The sequence below is a fragment of the Mesoplodon bidens genome (genome assembly GCF_964165515.1).
Source record: "Mesoplodon bidens genome assembly, chromosome: 1".
Lineage (NCBI taxonomy): Eukaryota > Metazoa > Chordata > Mammalia > Artiodactyla > Ziphiidae > Mesoplodon > Mesoplodon bidens.
Window position 1 is genome coordinate 61,797,740 of NC_138176.1, and position 15,013 is coordinate 61,812,752.

General features: G+C 37.8%; 2 protein-coding genes across 3 annotated transcripts in view; one reads left to right on the top strand and one right to left on the bottom strand.

The window, feature by feature from the left end:
- The window catches only part of NCAPG (non-SMC condensin I complex subunit G), a 39,003-nt gene extending 38,451 nt beyond the window's left edge, over window positions 1-552 (bottom strand). The window contains exon 1 of the mRNA XM_081225412.1: window positions 320-552. Within this exon, the coding sequence (XP_081081538.1) occupies window positions 320-430 (111 nt within the window). The 5' untranslated portion in view covers window positions 431-552. The remainder of the gene's footprint in view (window positions 1-319) is intronic.
- A 250-nt stretch (window positions 553-802) lies between these two features.
- DCAF16 (DDB1 and CUL4 associated factor 16) lies at window positions 803-12,671 on the top strand. 2 transcript variants are annotated; one of them, XM_081225424.1, is made up of 2 exons: window positions 803-885; window positions 9,540-12,671. In XM_081225424.1, the coding sequence occupies exon 2, from the start codon at window positions 10,181-10,183 to the stop codon at window positions 10,829-10,831; it is 651 nt and encodes a 216-aa protein (XP_081081550.1). In that variant the 5' UTR covers window positions 803-885; window positions 9,540-10,180; the 3' UTR covers window positions 10,832-12,671. The 2 variants fall into 2 exon arrangements, with proteins under 2 accessions (XP_081081550.1, XP_081081549.1); XM_081225423.1 differs by having other exon boundaries at window positions 9,555-12,671.
- Window positions 12,672-15,013: the final 2,342 nt, after the last annotated feature.

The window sequence follows — 15,013 nt, forward strand, 5'->3', positions numbered from 1 at the left end:
TAAATGTGGGCGGTGATCTGAGGGACAACAGCCGCTGGAGCACAGCGTTCAGGATCCACGCTGCGGCCCTACACTAGATGCCCGGTCGCCCCGGTACGCGCAAACTCTTCTCCAAGTTCACCGCCAGAGGATTAATGGTCCGCGCCGGAGGCCGCTGGGAAGAGGCGGGGGGGTGGGGGGGTTTCTCCGAACCAGGTCGGGAAAATTAAGGAGGTTGGAGTCTTGGTGCGCGGAGTCGGGAAGGAAGCCCCTGGGAGAGGCCAGGCCGAGCCGGGGAAGGGAGGGGCGGGGGCCCGGTGCCGCGGGCCGCATCGCTTACCGAGTGGTAGGTGCGGCTCAGCGCCACCACCAGCTTCGCCTGGTTCTGGTGCGGCTTCTGCGCCAGCTGGAAGGCCTCCTTAATCGGCAGCAGCCTCTTCTCCGCCCCCATGGCGCCGGGACCCGGTCGTGACGAAGCCTGTCCGTGCTCGGCTGCAGCTGGCCCGACTGACCACGGTCGGAGACTCCACAGGTACGCTTCAGACTCCGGTCAGCAGGCGGCCGACAGCCGAGGGCGTGGTAACCGCCAGAGCGTTCAAATAACTCCCGCGGGAGAAGGAAATACGCGAGACTATCGCGAGAGTTTAGAGAGGCAAGAGTGGGAAGAGATGGGTCCACCCCTTTCAACCCCACCGATGGGGCTCTTGCGCTTACGGTCTTTTAAACCGTTTTCCGCGTGGGAAGTGGCGTTTCTAAGAGGAGGAGGAGTTGGCGCCACCGGACGTGGTATCCACCGGAGTGCGAGCCTTGCGGCGGAGTGACTGTTGGAACAGAGCTGGTGGCGCTAGGCTTAGTCGTGTCTTGCGGCTGGGAGTGAGGCGAGGAAGAAGAACGGATCCTCCTTGGGTGAGAAAGGGAATCTGCTGAGGGGAAAAATCCCTGCTCCCGCTGAAGGGGAGGAGGGGTTCGTTCGGAAATCCGTCAAGAAGGGAGAGCTAGGGCGTGCGGGAGTGCTGGGCGGCGGCCCGGTTTCTACTGAAAAGGAGGATGTTCCGAGGTCTCCAGACTGAGGCGGGCCGCAGTATTTTTAAGCCTTAGGTCCGCGTCTGGTGGAGAGTCTGCAAACGTGGAAGGCAGTATAGGAAAAGAGGCCCGGGTTAATTTAGGTACAGCTTGTTCTAGATGTACCGGCTTTCGAGGCCTGTTTACAGAGGTGCATAACGGCAATGTTTTCAACACAGAATGGAAAAAGAGTTTAGGGTAATGGTAAGATAAAGAAATTTGGAGTGCCTTCCGGCAGGAACTAAGTCTTTAAACTGTTTTTTAATGGAATTATTTGAGACAAAAATTAACATCTAAAGAAACAGATTACAAAGCAGCCTGTACGCCTTCTTTCCTGTTGAACTACCTTTCCTCCCCAGCAGCAATGGATTTTCTGAATTTACTGTTAATTTTTATGTATTAATGATATATGAATAAATCTCTGAATAAGTATCTTGTATTGTTTTCATGTTCTAACATTATATGAATGATCCTATGTGCAACTTGCTTTTTTCACTCAGTATTATTTTTGAGGTTTATTCATATTGATATTTCCATAACAATAACAACACCTTTTGGACCCTTTTTCGAGGAAAAATTAATTTCTTTCTTCTAGGAAAGAAATGGAAAATTTTATTCAAGCCAACCTGAGGGTTATAACCTGTGAGACAATCTTTCAGGAAGCTCTGAGGACTGTCCTGCCCTTTTGAGGTCTAAGCATAGTAATATATGTTTTTGAGACAAAGGGTTATATGTCAAATGACGTATTGTTGACAGTTTACACAATCCAGATCTATAGTTACAAAGGGAGTAGTAGGTCATGGGTCATCTTGACTCCTTACAAGATTAAGAAGGAAGGTTATCTCCTAAGGAGGTTTGGTTAGTGCAGATACACAACACACACTAAAGGGGAGGGAGGAGGCCCAAACAGGCAGAGAAAAATTTTATTTTAAATTTTTCTTGTCTTGCCACAGAATATGAATTTTATTTCACCACCTTATATGCCAAGACACTGTTCTAAGCACTTTACTTCATTTAATCCTTAGGCACAACCCTTGTAAGTTCTTTCTGTCTTTTTAAGAAGAGGAAACTGAGGTACATATAGGTTGCTTTAGAATTCTGTTGTATGAGCATGCCATAATTTATTCATCTATTCTCTTCATAGTCCTAATTCCTGAAACATTGCAGGTATTCAAATGCTAGTTAAAATAGTAAATGTGGTAGCAGTTGGGTTGCCCATAATTTCAAAATTATCAAGATGTCTAATTTCTGAAAAGGCAAGAGGGGTGGGTATTTTAGGTTAATCAGCTAGAGGGAAAGCATAGAGGTTTAAGAGTGCATGGAATATATTTGATAACATTTATAATCTCACTATAGCTAAAATGTAGAATGCCTAGACAGCTGTGGTGAAAGAAACTTAGAACGGGCATTAATTTTTAAACCAACTCTATCCAAAATATCATTTCAGCATGTACTCAACATAAATTATATTGATGAGATAACTTACATTCTTTTTTTTTCCTATTAAGTCTTTGGAATTGGGAATTATTTTACACTAGCTACATTTCAAACTGCTCAATAGACATGGGGCTAGTGACTACAGTATTAGATAGTGTAGAACTATTCTTACTTTGGGAACCACTGGAATATACCATTTGTTTTTCATGTAAAATCAACTGGTGAACTAAAAGAACAAACTAATATTTGGAGGAATTTTTCTTATTTTGTGGCCTTTAATTGCTCAACTCTCCTTATGCTTTGGGTGCCTGCTACCTTTGTTGCTTTGTTTAACTGTGAAGTTTCTAACAATATTATTTCATTTACCATATTTTATTTGGTTACCCACAAATGAGAGGTGACTTCATACCATTTTGTCATTACTGAAGGATGAGGCATCTGGCCACCAGAGGTCAGCCTAACTATATTTTGACCAGCTTGGGCAGGGGGGATTAATAACATGTTTTTGTTCAGTATTTTTGGAACATTATCTGAAAAGTTAAAAAAAAAGATACTAGATTACAAAAATGGCAGCCTTTGGAGTGGAAGCAAATATTTTCAACCATATATCCCGTAAGATGTTAATATCAAAAATATATAAGGACTCATATAATTCAGTAGCAAAAAAATTAATAATAACCTGCTTTAAAAATGAGCAAAGGACCTGAATAGACATTTTTCCAGAGAACACCTACAAATGGCCAACATGTATATGAAAAGGAGCTCAACATCATAATCATCAGGGAAATGCAAATCAAAACCACAATAAGGTATCACTTCACACCTGTCAGGATGGCTGTTATCAAAAAGTCAGAAGATAACAAGTGTTGGTGAGGATGAGGACCCTTATATACACATTGGTGGGAAACAATATGGAGGTTCCTCAAAAAAGTAAAAATAGAGCTATCATATGATCCAGCAATCCCCCTTCTTGGTATATATTCAAAGGATAAAATTACTATCTCAAAGATATATCTGCATTCCCATGTTTATTGCAGCATTATTCACAGTAACCAAGATATGGAAATAATCTAAGTGTCCATCAATGAATGAATGAATAAAGAAGATGTGACATTTATATACATACACAATTCAGTCTTTAAAAAGAAGGAAATCGTGCAACTTACAACAACATGGGTCAACCTGGAGGACATTCTGCCATGTGAAATAAACCAGACACAGAAAGACAAATAATGTATGATCCCACTTATATGTGGAATCTTAAAAAGTTGAACTCATAGTAATAAAGAGTAGAATGGGAGTTATCAGTGGCTAGCAGGTGGAGGAAATAGGTATCAAAGCATACAAACTTTCTGGAGACCTAATATACATCATGGTGACTATAGTTGATCATGTATACTTGAAATTTGCTGAGAATAGATCTCGAGTGTTATCATCACATGCAAAAAAAAAAATAGTAACTGAGGTGATGGATATGTTAATTAGCTTGATTGTGGTAACCATTTCACAGTGAATACATATATCAAAGCATCACACTGTACATGTTAAATATATGTAATTTGTCAATCATACCTCGATAAAACTGGTAAAAAAAAAAAAGATGCTATATTAAGCTTAAATTCACTGCCTTTAGCTTACCTGTGTCTTGACTTTTGCTTTTAATGCTATAGGGAAAAGAACACATTGTAGCAACTAAACTAAGCAAACTAACTAATTCGTATGGTAAGGCTATTTCTGAAATTACAGAAAAATGGTTCTTTCAAAGTAAATTATGCATGGGAGTGTACAGAGTAAGTGGTTAATTCACTTTTGATATGAGGGTATTATTACTCAATGGAATGTAAAGAGGTAACAGTGATGGGTTCACTCTAGAATTTACATATGCCTTCAAAGAAACTTTGACTTATGTTTGCTTAACAAGAAAAAGTAGAGTGAGCCTTTTAAAGAATGCTTTGAGCAACATAATTACTGAGTATAGCCAGCCAATCAATAATCATGCAAATGGAATCTGGTTGAAATGAAAATAGTAAAAATATAAGAGGACAGAAGAATTAAAAGCTAACCCCTGGGGACTTCCCTGGTGGTGCAGTGGTTAAGAATCCGCCTGCCAATGCAGGGGACACAGGTTCGAGCCCTGGTCCGGGAAGATCACACATGCCAGGGAGCAACTAAGCCCGTGCGCCACAACTACTGAGCCTGTGCTCTAGAGCCCGGGAGCCACAACTACTGAGCCCGTGCTCTGCAACAAGAGAAGCCACCACAAAGAGAAGCCCGCACACCACAACGAAGAGTAGCCCCCACTCGCCGCACTAAAGAAAGCCCCGGGCGCAGCAACAAAGACCCAACACAGCCAAAATTAATTAATTAATTAATTAATTAAAAAGTAAACACCTGTCTCAATAAAATACTTAACGGTACGTTTTAAATTTTCCTTTTGTTTTCAGATTGAAGTAGGTAATAATATTATAAACTTTTAAAAGTATTTGCACTCATGTTCTTAAAGATGAAGTTATAAGCAGTGACCTTTATATTGCTTTAGTAGCATTATCTTTGTTGATCTTGTTTAAAAAAATTATTTCATTTGTCTTTGTACAACATAGTACCAAATCACCTGAATATAATTTAGGAATTTTTGTCTCCCTAGAATAAAAGTGAAACATGCTTGTATAGTTACTTACAGCAGACCTTCATCATTCTCTCATTAATTTTTCCAAAAAATTTGCTAAGCCCCTAATACGTGCCAGACACTGCAGAGAACTAAATTAGATAAAGAATGAGTAGAGGCCAGAGAAATGTTTTTTAGAGGAATAGTACTGACATGAAACCAGACCATATCCACTTCAGTATGTATTTGAAACTAGAGATGTTTACTAACTTTCATTTTGGAAATCATTCCTATGTGATGGCATGAGTGGGATCTTGATATTTTGGTTTTGCTTTTTCCGTTTAGACCTATGCCTTTAGTCCATCCGTGTTGCTATGTATACTTCTAATGTGCTTTTAACACATGTTACCTGTCCACTCCTCCAGTGATGGAAGCCTGGAATGCTTCTATTTCTTTACCACCAAAGATGACTCCCCAGAATACATGTTGGTCTTATGGAGAATTTCTCTGCTATATATACCCGAGTGGAATTCCTACATCATGAGTTGTGCAATAGTTTGACTAAGTAGTGCTGCCAGATTGCTCTTCAGAAAGGTTACCCCAGTCTGTAATCCCACCAGTAGTGCTGGTTTCTAAGGGAGTTCCTTTAGTCCCCTCATGAACACTTGGCATTTTCCAGCTTTCTAATTTTTACCAAAATAATAGAATAATGTGATATCTCTTTACACATCATATAGTTAATGGCCTATGGATTTTCTCTTCTGTAAATTGTATATTTTTGTCCTTTGTCCATTTCTTTATTGAGATTGCTACCTTTTTGGTTGTTGTTGTTTGTAGTTAACTTTGTTCTTGATGTGTTTAGTTCAGTCCAAAAATATTCATTTTGATGTGATTGAATTCATCATATTTTGGTCTTGTGCTTTATGTTTTTTTAAGAAGTGCTTCTCTGCCCCTAAGTCACAAAGATATTCTCCTGCATTATATTCTATTAACTATATAGTTTTACAATTCTCATTTAGGTCTTTAACCTGTCATGAGTCCTCCTTTGTATGTGGCATTATATAGGTATACAGTTTTATTTTTCTTCATGTAATGAGCCAGTTTTTACCAATATTATTATATACTAAATGCATTCATTCCCCCTTGATTTATGTGCCAACTTTACTGTATACTACATTCTTAAGTCTTATGTGGCTCTGTTTCTGAGCTTTGTTCCATTGGACTATTTGTTCTTAAACTAACCACCCTATTTTAATTTCTGTGACTTCTGTAACGTGTAATAATATGTGTTAATATCCTGTAGGCCATGATATTTATTTTACTCTTCTGTTTAAATAGTTTGTTTAGTTATATGTGGAATTTTATTCTTAACATATTGGAATTGTATAAATTAATTTGGAAAAAAGTTCTTTATAATATTCATTGTTCCATCCAAGAGCATGGAATGTCTGTCTGTTTTAAATCATCTATGTCCTTCATTAGAATTTTACAGTCTTCTTCATAGAGGTCTCGCATATTATTGATTAGTTCTTAAATCCTTTATAGGTTTTTTTTTTGCCCCTATTGTGCAAGTGATGTATGTAATACATTTCATGGTTAGTATTGCTGGTGTTAAGAGTGCCTGGGGTCAAATCCTGATTCTATCACTTAGTAGATATATGACCCTGGACAGGTAGCTTAAACCTCATGTATAAAATGGGAACAATAAAAGTACCTCTTACAGGATTGTTAGGGGAACTTTAAATGAGTTAACATTTGTGCAGTTCCTAGAATAGTACCTGGAAAATTTTAAGTGCTATATAAATAAATTAATGAATAGTCGTAGGTTAATCTCAGATCCAGGAACTTTGTTGAACTCTTTTATTAGCTCTAATAGTTTATAAGTTAGGCTTTTTTAATGTTAGATGACCATATCATCTGTAAATTAGTAGTTTTATATCTTTTTTTCCAGTTCTCACACCTTTTTTAAAAAAAAACATTGATTAGGACTTTAGTACTTTGTTACACAATATCAGTCCTTATCATCTTTATCTAATTTCATTTTTTTAATTAATTAATTAATTTTTGGCTGCGTTGGGTGTTTGTTGCTGCGCTCGGGCTTTCTCTAGTTGCGGCGAACGGGGCTATTCTTCCTTGTGGAGCACGCTCTAGAGCGCAGGCTCAGTTGTCGTGGCGCACGGGTTTAGTTGCTCCGCGGTATGTGGGATCTTCCTGGACCACGGATAGAACCCTTGTCCCTTGCATTGAGAGGCGGATTCCTAACGACTGCACCACCAAGGAATTCCCTAATTTCATTTTTAAAGGGAATATATCTGAAGTTTCTCATTTAGGATATTTGCTGAAAGTTTTTCGTAGATAATTTTTACCTTGTTGAGAAAGTAACTTTCTCTTCCTAGTTTGGTAAGAGCATTTTGTTTTTTAAAACATAAATAGGTGTTGATCAAGAACCAAGAACGGTTAAATATCCATAGTTAATAAAACTATCTATTTTATTGCTGTAGTGACTTATATTTATAAGTTTTATGAAGTTGAGATATTCTTGCTTTCCTATGATAAGCTCTACATAATTATGACATTTTTTTTTCTGTAATACACTATTACATTTTGTTAGGTAATATTTGAAATTTTTGCAAGTGAAATGAGCCTTATTCGCTTCATCTCTAGATTTGGAATTAATATATTATTATCCTCATAAAAGTAGTTTTATGCTATTTTTCTTTTTTCTGGAACAACTTATATAAAATATGTATTAATTTCCTTGGAAGTTTAGTGGAACTCTCTTATAAAACCATTTGCACCTGGTGTTTTTAATAGGAGGTTGTTACCTTTTGAGTTTCTTTAATACTGGTCTGTTTTATTCAAGTTATCTATTTCTTCCTGTACAAATTTTAGTATTTTATATTCTTCTAGAATTTAGCCATTTTATCTCGGTTTTCACATTTTAGCATATATTATGTTTTTAATTTGGGGGGGTATTTTTAAATCTCCTGATAACTCACTAGTTTTGTTTTTCTTATTCATATTTTCAGAAAACCATCTTTCAGTTTTATCACTCTATTATTCTTTTAGATACCATTTAATTTCTGCCTTTATTATTTCCTTTCTGCTTATTTTGCTGTTGCGCTTTTCCATTGTCTTGAATTGAATGCTTAACTTGTGCGTATTTAAACTTCCTTGTTTCCTCATCAATGTATTCAAAGCTATAAATTTCTTCTAGGTACTGGTTTGGCCATACCCCACAAATTTTTGCTTGTGGGGTTATATTATTATTCAGTTTTATATCTAATATCTTTTATGATTTCCATTTTATTAATTCATGAGCTAGTTTCCTAACAGGATTACTTTTAACTAACCTTTAATATTTACTTTTATTGCATTATGGTTAGAGAATTTAGTCTAAATGAAATTGACCCTTTGGAATCTAGTTATACTTTATAACCTAATGCATGAACTATTTGTGTGTGTGTGTGTGTGTGTGTGTGTACTTAATATCTGTTCTGTTTGGTATAGAGTTTTGTATACTTAAATAATATAATATCTAAAGTACATTAATATTTTAACTTTTTCAGAATGCTTGTATCCCTGCTTATATTCCCCTGTCAGTTCTATTAGTTGTTACTAGAGAAATTTTGAGGATGTGCTTTTAGGGTCTTAGATGTTTATGATGAATGTATCACTTTCATTGTTTTCCTTTTACTAGTATTATCATCGATCTTTGTCCCTTATATTTTTTTGGCTTGAAATCTTTTTTGTTGGATATTAAGATTGCTGTCCCAGCTTTATTCTGGTCCACAGTTACCTGATACATATTTTTTCATATTTTTAGCTTTGACCTTTTTTGGGTCTTTTTGCTTTAAAATATCTTTTGTTAGCAGCATATTGTTAAGTCTTGTTTTGTTTTGTTGATCCAGTCTGAGTGTCAGCCTTTTAATTATCAATTTAAGCTGTTTGTATTCATTGTAACTCCTGCTATATTAAGATTTATACCTGCCATCTTCCCTCATTATCTGTTGAGTATGGTCATAGGACCACAACCTCTGGGGTCCCAGCAAGAGTTCTAACGTATAGAACTCTACAACCAGCACAGGTCCCCTAGAACTAATCCCAACAAGCACCTCTAAAGATTAAAAAAGATATCTTTTATAGCTCCCTATTTGGAGTTTGGGGCATAAGGGATCTGCTTTTGCAGAAGTAATTTCCTGGGCTAGAACTGCATGATAAAAAACAAACTAGCCCAGATATGTTCCAAGAAAAGATTAAAGTGGCCCCAGGCTCTCCTTCCCAATTTTGTCATGGTAGGGTCCATTCCCAGTAGGAAACTCTGCCTAAACCTATGTGCTAGAGATGGGAAAGCTGATACGGCTTCTTGCTCAACATCATGTGCTTGGATAGTCTGTGAAGTTAGATGGATAATAATGTTACCCAGTGCTTTCAGGCTTTAATATCATGTCTCTAGTCTTCTCATTCACAGGTTAAGGCTACCTTTCCAGATAGTCCAACAACTAAGTCACCAGTTCCCAAGGACATTTGCACCACCTATGGAAAACATCGGATCCGTGCACACCAGACAGATCCTTGACAACTCGTCCCACCATCCCCCTGCACAAAAGTTGCTGCACCAGCGGACAAAGAAGGCGACCACTGAGTTTCTTTTCATTACAAAATAGATATAATATCCCTGCCAGCAACAAAAGAGTACACAAAGTGTCTCTTCATAATTTCACAACCAGTTGAGACCATGCTAAGAAAATCAGCTTGCCTAGATGAGGACCCCTTCTCTTCTTGGGTAGCCAGGATTTGAAGGAGAGACTCTGACCTGTGCCACTGGTAAGTGACTAAATTTTACACACTGAACTGGTCCTGAGAACTGAGCTGTCTTCTTTGTAAGTGAAGAATATACAACATAATCTTGAAGAACTGCACAGTGGTGCGAGCCAGAGGCATACTGTGTGTGTGTAACAGACTGAGAAACAGACAAATGAATCCTATTGAAAGGATTTCTCATCTTCTGCTTCTATTTGCCAGTGTTAGTGTTTTACTGGCTTAGATTGTTACCTTTTTCTGGTACCTTTTTTTCTATACTGTTGTTCTATTCTAATGGGTCCTAGAAATCCCTCTCCTGACCCCTTATCAGAATCAGAAAGTGAGGAAGAAGAAAATGCTAACTACCTAAATGAGAGTTCTGGGGAAGAGTGGGATTCCTCTGAAGAAGAGGACCCTGTGGTGCCCAACCTAACACCTCTTGAGAGTCTTGCCTGGCAGGTTAAGTGCCTTTTAAAATATTCTACAACTTGGAAACCTTTAAATCCTAATTCCTGGTTGTATCATGCTAAACTCTTGGATGCTAGCACACCAGTCCATATACTACGAGAGATAGGACTAAGACTCTCCCACTGCTCCCATTGTGTACCCAAACTGGAACCAATTCCTGAATGGCCTCCTCTAGCTTCTTGTGGAGTCCCACCTTTTCAAAAGCCCCTTATGAGTCCCAGCCGGCTTTCTAGAGATCATGCCACTCTAAATGGGGCACTGCAGTTTGCCACCAAACAGTTAAGCCGAACATTGAGTAGAGCCACTCCCATACCTGAGTACCTAAAACAAATTCCTAATTCATGTGTTTCTGGTTGTTGCTGTGGCTGGTTAACTAAAACAGTTAAGGAAACAACCCGCACTGAACCCATCAACACTACTTACTCCTACACTGACTTCCAAAAGGCAGTTAACAAACTCCTAACTGCATCACTATAAAGATCCACCATTCCTTCTCATATCTCTCGTGTTGCCAGTTGAGAAAGGAATACAGTTACACGGCCCACAGTTGAGGAACTAACAAACATCTTCTCAACCAAACTGTCCTGATATGCCAAAATACGATCAAGTACTGAATATAATACCCAAGAGTCCTGTAACTCAACTACAGAAGATGTGCATTGTGAGCATTCACTTTGAAAGACCCTGTGGTTAAAATGAGAACTTCAGTAGAGAATTAGTCAAAAGGGACCTTATTACAAGAGATAAGTTGACTATTCTCCACACTTAATTCTCCCCGCAGTTTACTCTGCCTGTCTAATGGACTTAACTAGATACCTAATTATTAATGGGAAGGAAAAGGAGGCCACTACCCCATTTGTCACCCAACCTTCAGAATAGCCATTGTGGAAAGTGGTAAGTTAGCTACTCCCAGTAACACCCTTCTGAGCATACTTTTCTCTGATACTCACTTTTAGGGAGGTAGCTGAGTTAAATTGAATAACTAGATAAAAGAAAATGGTGGGAATCTGGATTTATCTCCCACTTTTTATATTGGTAGACCTACATATGGCACCCTTTAGGAGTTCCTATTTTGGGGGGAGGGAGTGCAGTAGTGTAGTAGTAGCCTACACTGCTCCAAACCTATTATGGAACCTGCCGTTACAGCATAAACATTTTATAGGCTCCCACCAGGCGGTCTCTAGCTAAAGTGGCTTATAAGATCATACCTGGGGATTAAACAGACACCTGTTCCGTAGGCAGTATATTTCCTGCATCTTGGCATCCAGACCTTAGTCAAGAGCAAATAAAACCCATTCCAAAGACCAATGGGAAAAAATTAAGAGAGGATTTATGTTAGTGGATTAAAGTATTTCATCTGTATGATGTTCCCTGGAGCAGTACTTCATGCACTTTCCACGCCCATTGCAAACTTTTCAGGAACTTTACTGCAGAAAATCTCAGCCTAATACAGTCTAAAGTTGAAGAGTTTTTTAGCATCATTGTTTTTCTACATCTAGCTTTAGACTTTTTCTCTGGCTGAATAGAAAGCATATGTACCCTTGTAAATGAATCTTGCTGTGTTTATTTAGATGAGTCAAAACGTAGAAATCAACATACATAAAATGCATGAGACCAGTAAGTCTTCTCACACACCTACAATAAAGAGTGAAACCTTTGTGTGATCCTAGTTGACTGGGTATCTAAAGGGAATCAGAAAACAGATTGTTAAAGATATATCATATATCCTTCCTTATTTTAGTTTTGCTTTTTCCTATTCTCCATAATTAAGTGCTGTATACAGTGTGGCATCAAAAAATTGAAGCATTAATGGAATCACAAATTCTATAAATGTATAGCAACTTTAAGGAGAGAGGAGAATGTTTATAACCTAATGAGTAGTTTCTGCTGAACCTTGGTTGTCTCCTCTTAAGGAAAAAGGAGGGAATTATAGTAGGTAGGAAAAAATATTTGTTAATGGAAAATTTGTTACTGAACTGAAACCATATAATGTTAGTGTAACTGAATGTATCAGTAACTGTTCCTATGTAGATGTTCTATGAAGTTGGTTTTTAAAATGTTACAAAAACCTGTTTCTTTCTTTGTTTCTGTTTTTTTTTTTTTTTAGGGGAAGTTGGGAAGAGGTAGAGGGGTCTAAAAATTAAAATCTGTTGCTGTTTATGTAACCATAATATGTGCCTCTGTGTGTGTGCATGTGTGTGTGTGTGTGTGTGTGTAAAAGTGCCTTGTTCATGAACGCATTTTTGCTGTTCATTCCCAAAGGAAGCCTTTCCCCAGCTTCCCAGCTGAATAAACCAACAGCTTTGTACATGCTGAACAGAGTATGGTCATTTATTCTTCATGAATGAAATAGATTCTGCTTTGCTTAAGGCATATTCAACATTCACCAAGTGCTGAACAGAGTCCATAGAGATACAGTATATCTGATAGGAGGTGACTTGGCAGCTCTAGAAAAGAAACATACTTGAAGAGGAAAGGGTCAGATATGCAGTCAAGACCCAGATTTGAACCCATTTGTTTGTGTATAAGTAATTCCAGGTTGCACAAAATGATAGGTACCTAAATAAGCCTTAAGCCTTTACTTCTTTTTGTGCGCCATGGTGTAGGGTTAGGGGTGAATTTACCACCTTCACACTCTCCCGCCATGGGCCTTTGGTTAAATGCAGTCCCCATAATTAGGATAAAGAAGGATGAGTTTATTCCCTATTTATATAAATATTTATCAAAAGAGTGAGGAAACAATTTCTAAACCAACAGACATCAATGTTATTTAAAGGTATTATTCTGTCTTGGTGCGGATAGTCTCTTTTTGTTGATGCAGTCCAGATACCTTGAGCCCAGAAGACCATAAACGTGTTTTTTTAAGCCCATCAGCTTCCTAACAGAAGAAATCTAGACATGGCAGGAGGAGGGCAGATGTTAGGTCACCTTTAGGGAATTATTTTGCTGAGACTTCAATCACAACTATCCATCTAAAACTTTTTCTCTATGGTGAAAACAGTGCTTTGATATTAGAGTAGATTCTTAAAGCAATTAGGACTTTAGAAGTCACTTGGGTTGTTTTCTTACTGAAAACATAAATTCTCTTACATAATAAATGATTTTCTACTTTTGGCTCCATTGTTAGAGAATTCAATATCTTTTGGAGCAGCCCATTAGTTTTAAATAGAAAGTTAGTCATTCATCTAATAACATTATGGAATGCCTACTATAATCCAGACACTGGGAGTGCAAAATTAAATCATGATATACATAAGAAATCAGTTTTAAAATAAATTGAACCAATGTGAATTACCCCGAGGCATTTGGCCATTGATGCTCATTTACTGTGAGCTAGGGTCACAGAATTTAAGCTTACTCCTTACACTGGCCCTTAAATATTTGAAAATGAGACAGTCATCGAAGTGTAGTGGGAATTCAGATGGAGAGCACACTCCAACAATTAAACCCCACAAGAGGTAGTCAGCTAAGGGAATACATAAAATAAATAGGTATTTTATACACAGATTTAAATTGTATATACTAAATTCACAAGGCAGTGGCAGACAAAGATCAGGACCAGAAGTGTTATGCTCATATGACTGGGGTATTTGTATAAAAGCCCAGAAAGTCTGGATAACTACTCAGACTTCATGAGACAACTTTATACAAGCTGCTGGCACATAAATTCTACTAATGAGTGGTATCCATTGGACTGAGGAAAATTGAAGGAGCTACACTAACTGACACCAACCACCAGGTATTTCTTCTGTGTCTACTTGCCGTCATCAAAAGGAAAATCTCTGTGGTGTATCTTTGCCAGTTTTGAACAAAATTTAGTTAACGGCTACATGTTTAAGTGTGATCCTTGTATATAATCTTCTAATCTCTTTGTATTGGTGGCAGCAGTGGGATTATATACTATAAAATTTTTGGAAATGAGACTAAGGAAAGGGAGAGGGTAAACGTATCACAGTGATCTGATCTACCCAGCTCCTCTTAGCTGTAAGAGCTATGACCAGCCCTTCTCAATAAGGTATGGAAAAAGAATACTTGATTTTAAAATAATGATTTATAATAACAATGTAACAGGCAGACAGTACTATAGTTGCTTCTAAACTGTGGAGTCAGTTTAAAATGTAGCCTCCAATGAAGACCCATTATCAAATGGACTAGGAATATACATGTTTCATTTAAAATGTCAATCCTGAACTTAATCACTTTTATTCCAGCCCACACGTGACGTAAGATGTAATCCATTTAATTCCAAGAGAATTTTGTTCATTTCTAAAAAATATTCAAAAATAAACTTTTGTGGCACAATGTAAAAATCCTTTCAACTCACATCTTCACTCAGGTTAAAAAAAACCTTAATATTATGTATAAATGCAAAAATAATATCTTACCCCATCTCAAGGACCACTTTCAGGTCTTGGGTTGAATCAGAGAACAAGCCTGTAAGCGACGAGCATTGAAACTGAGGCAGAAGCGGGGCATTGGTGAAAGCCAGTCCTCTACCTTCTCCTAAAACCTGAATACTGTGGCTTTTGCCTTTTTTTTTTTTTCCTACATATTGAGCATAGACCTTTGTGAGGAACCTCTCCCCTCATCCCCTGCAGCTGCTGCATGTGGTTGATCATTGCTTATTTCTCATTGACAGCAGCTCATTATAAACCTGGA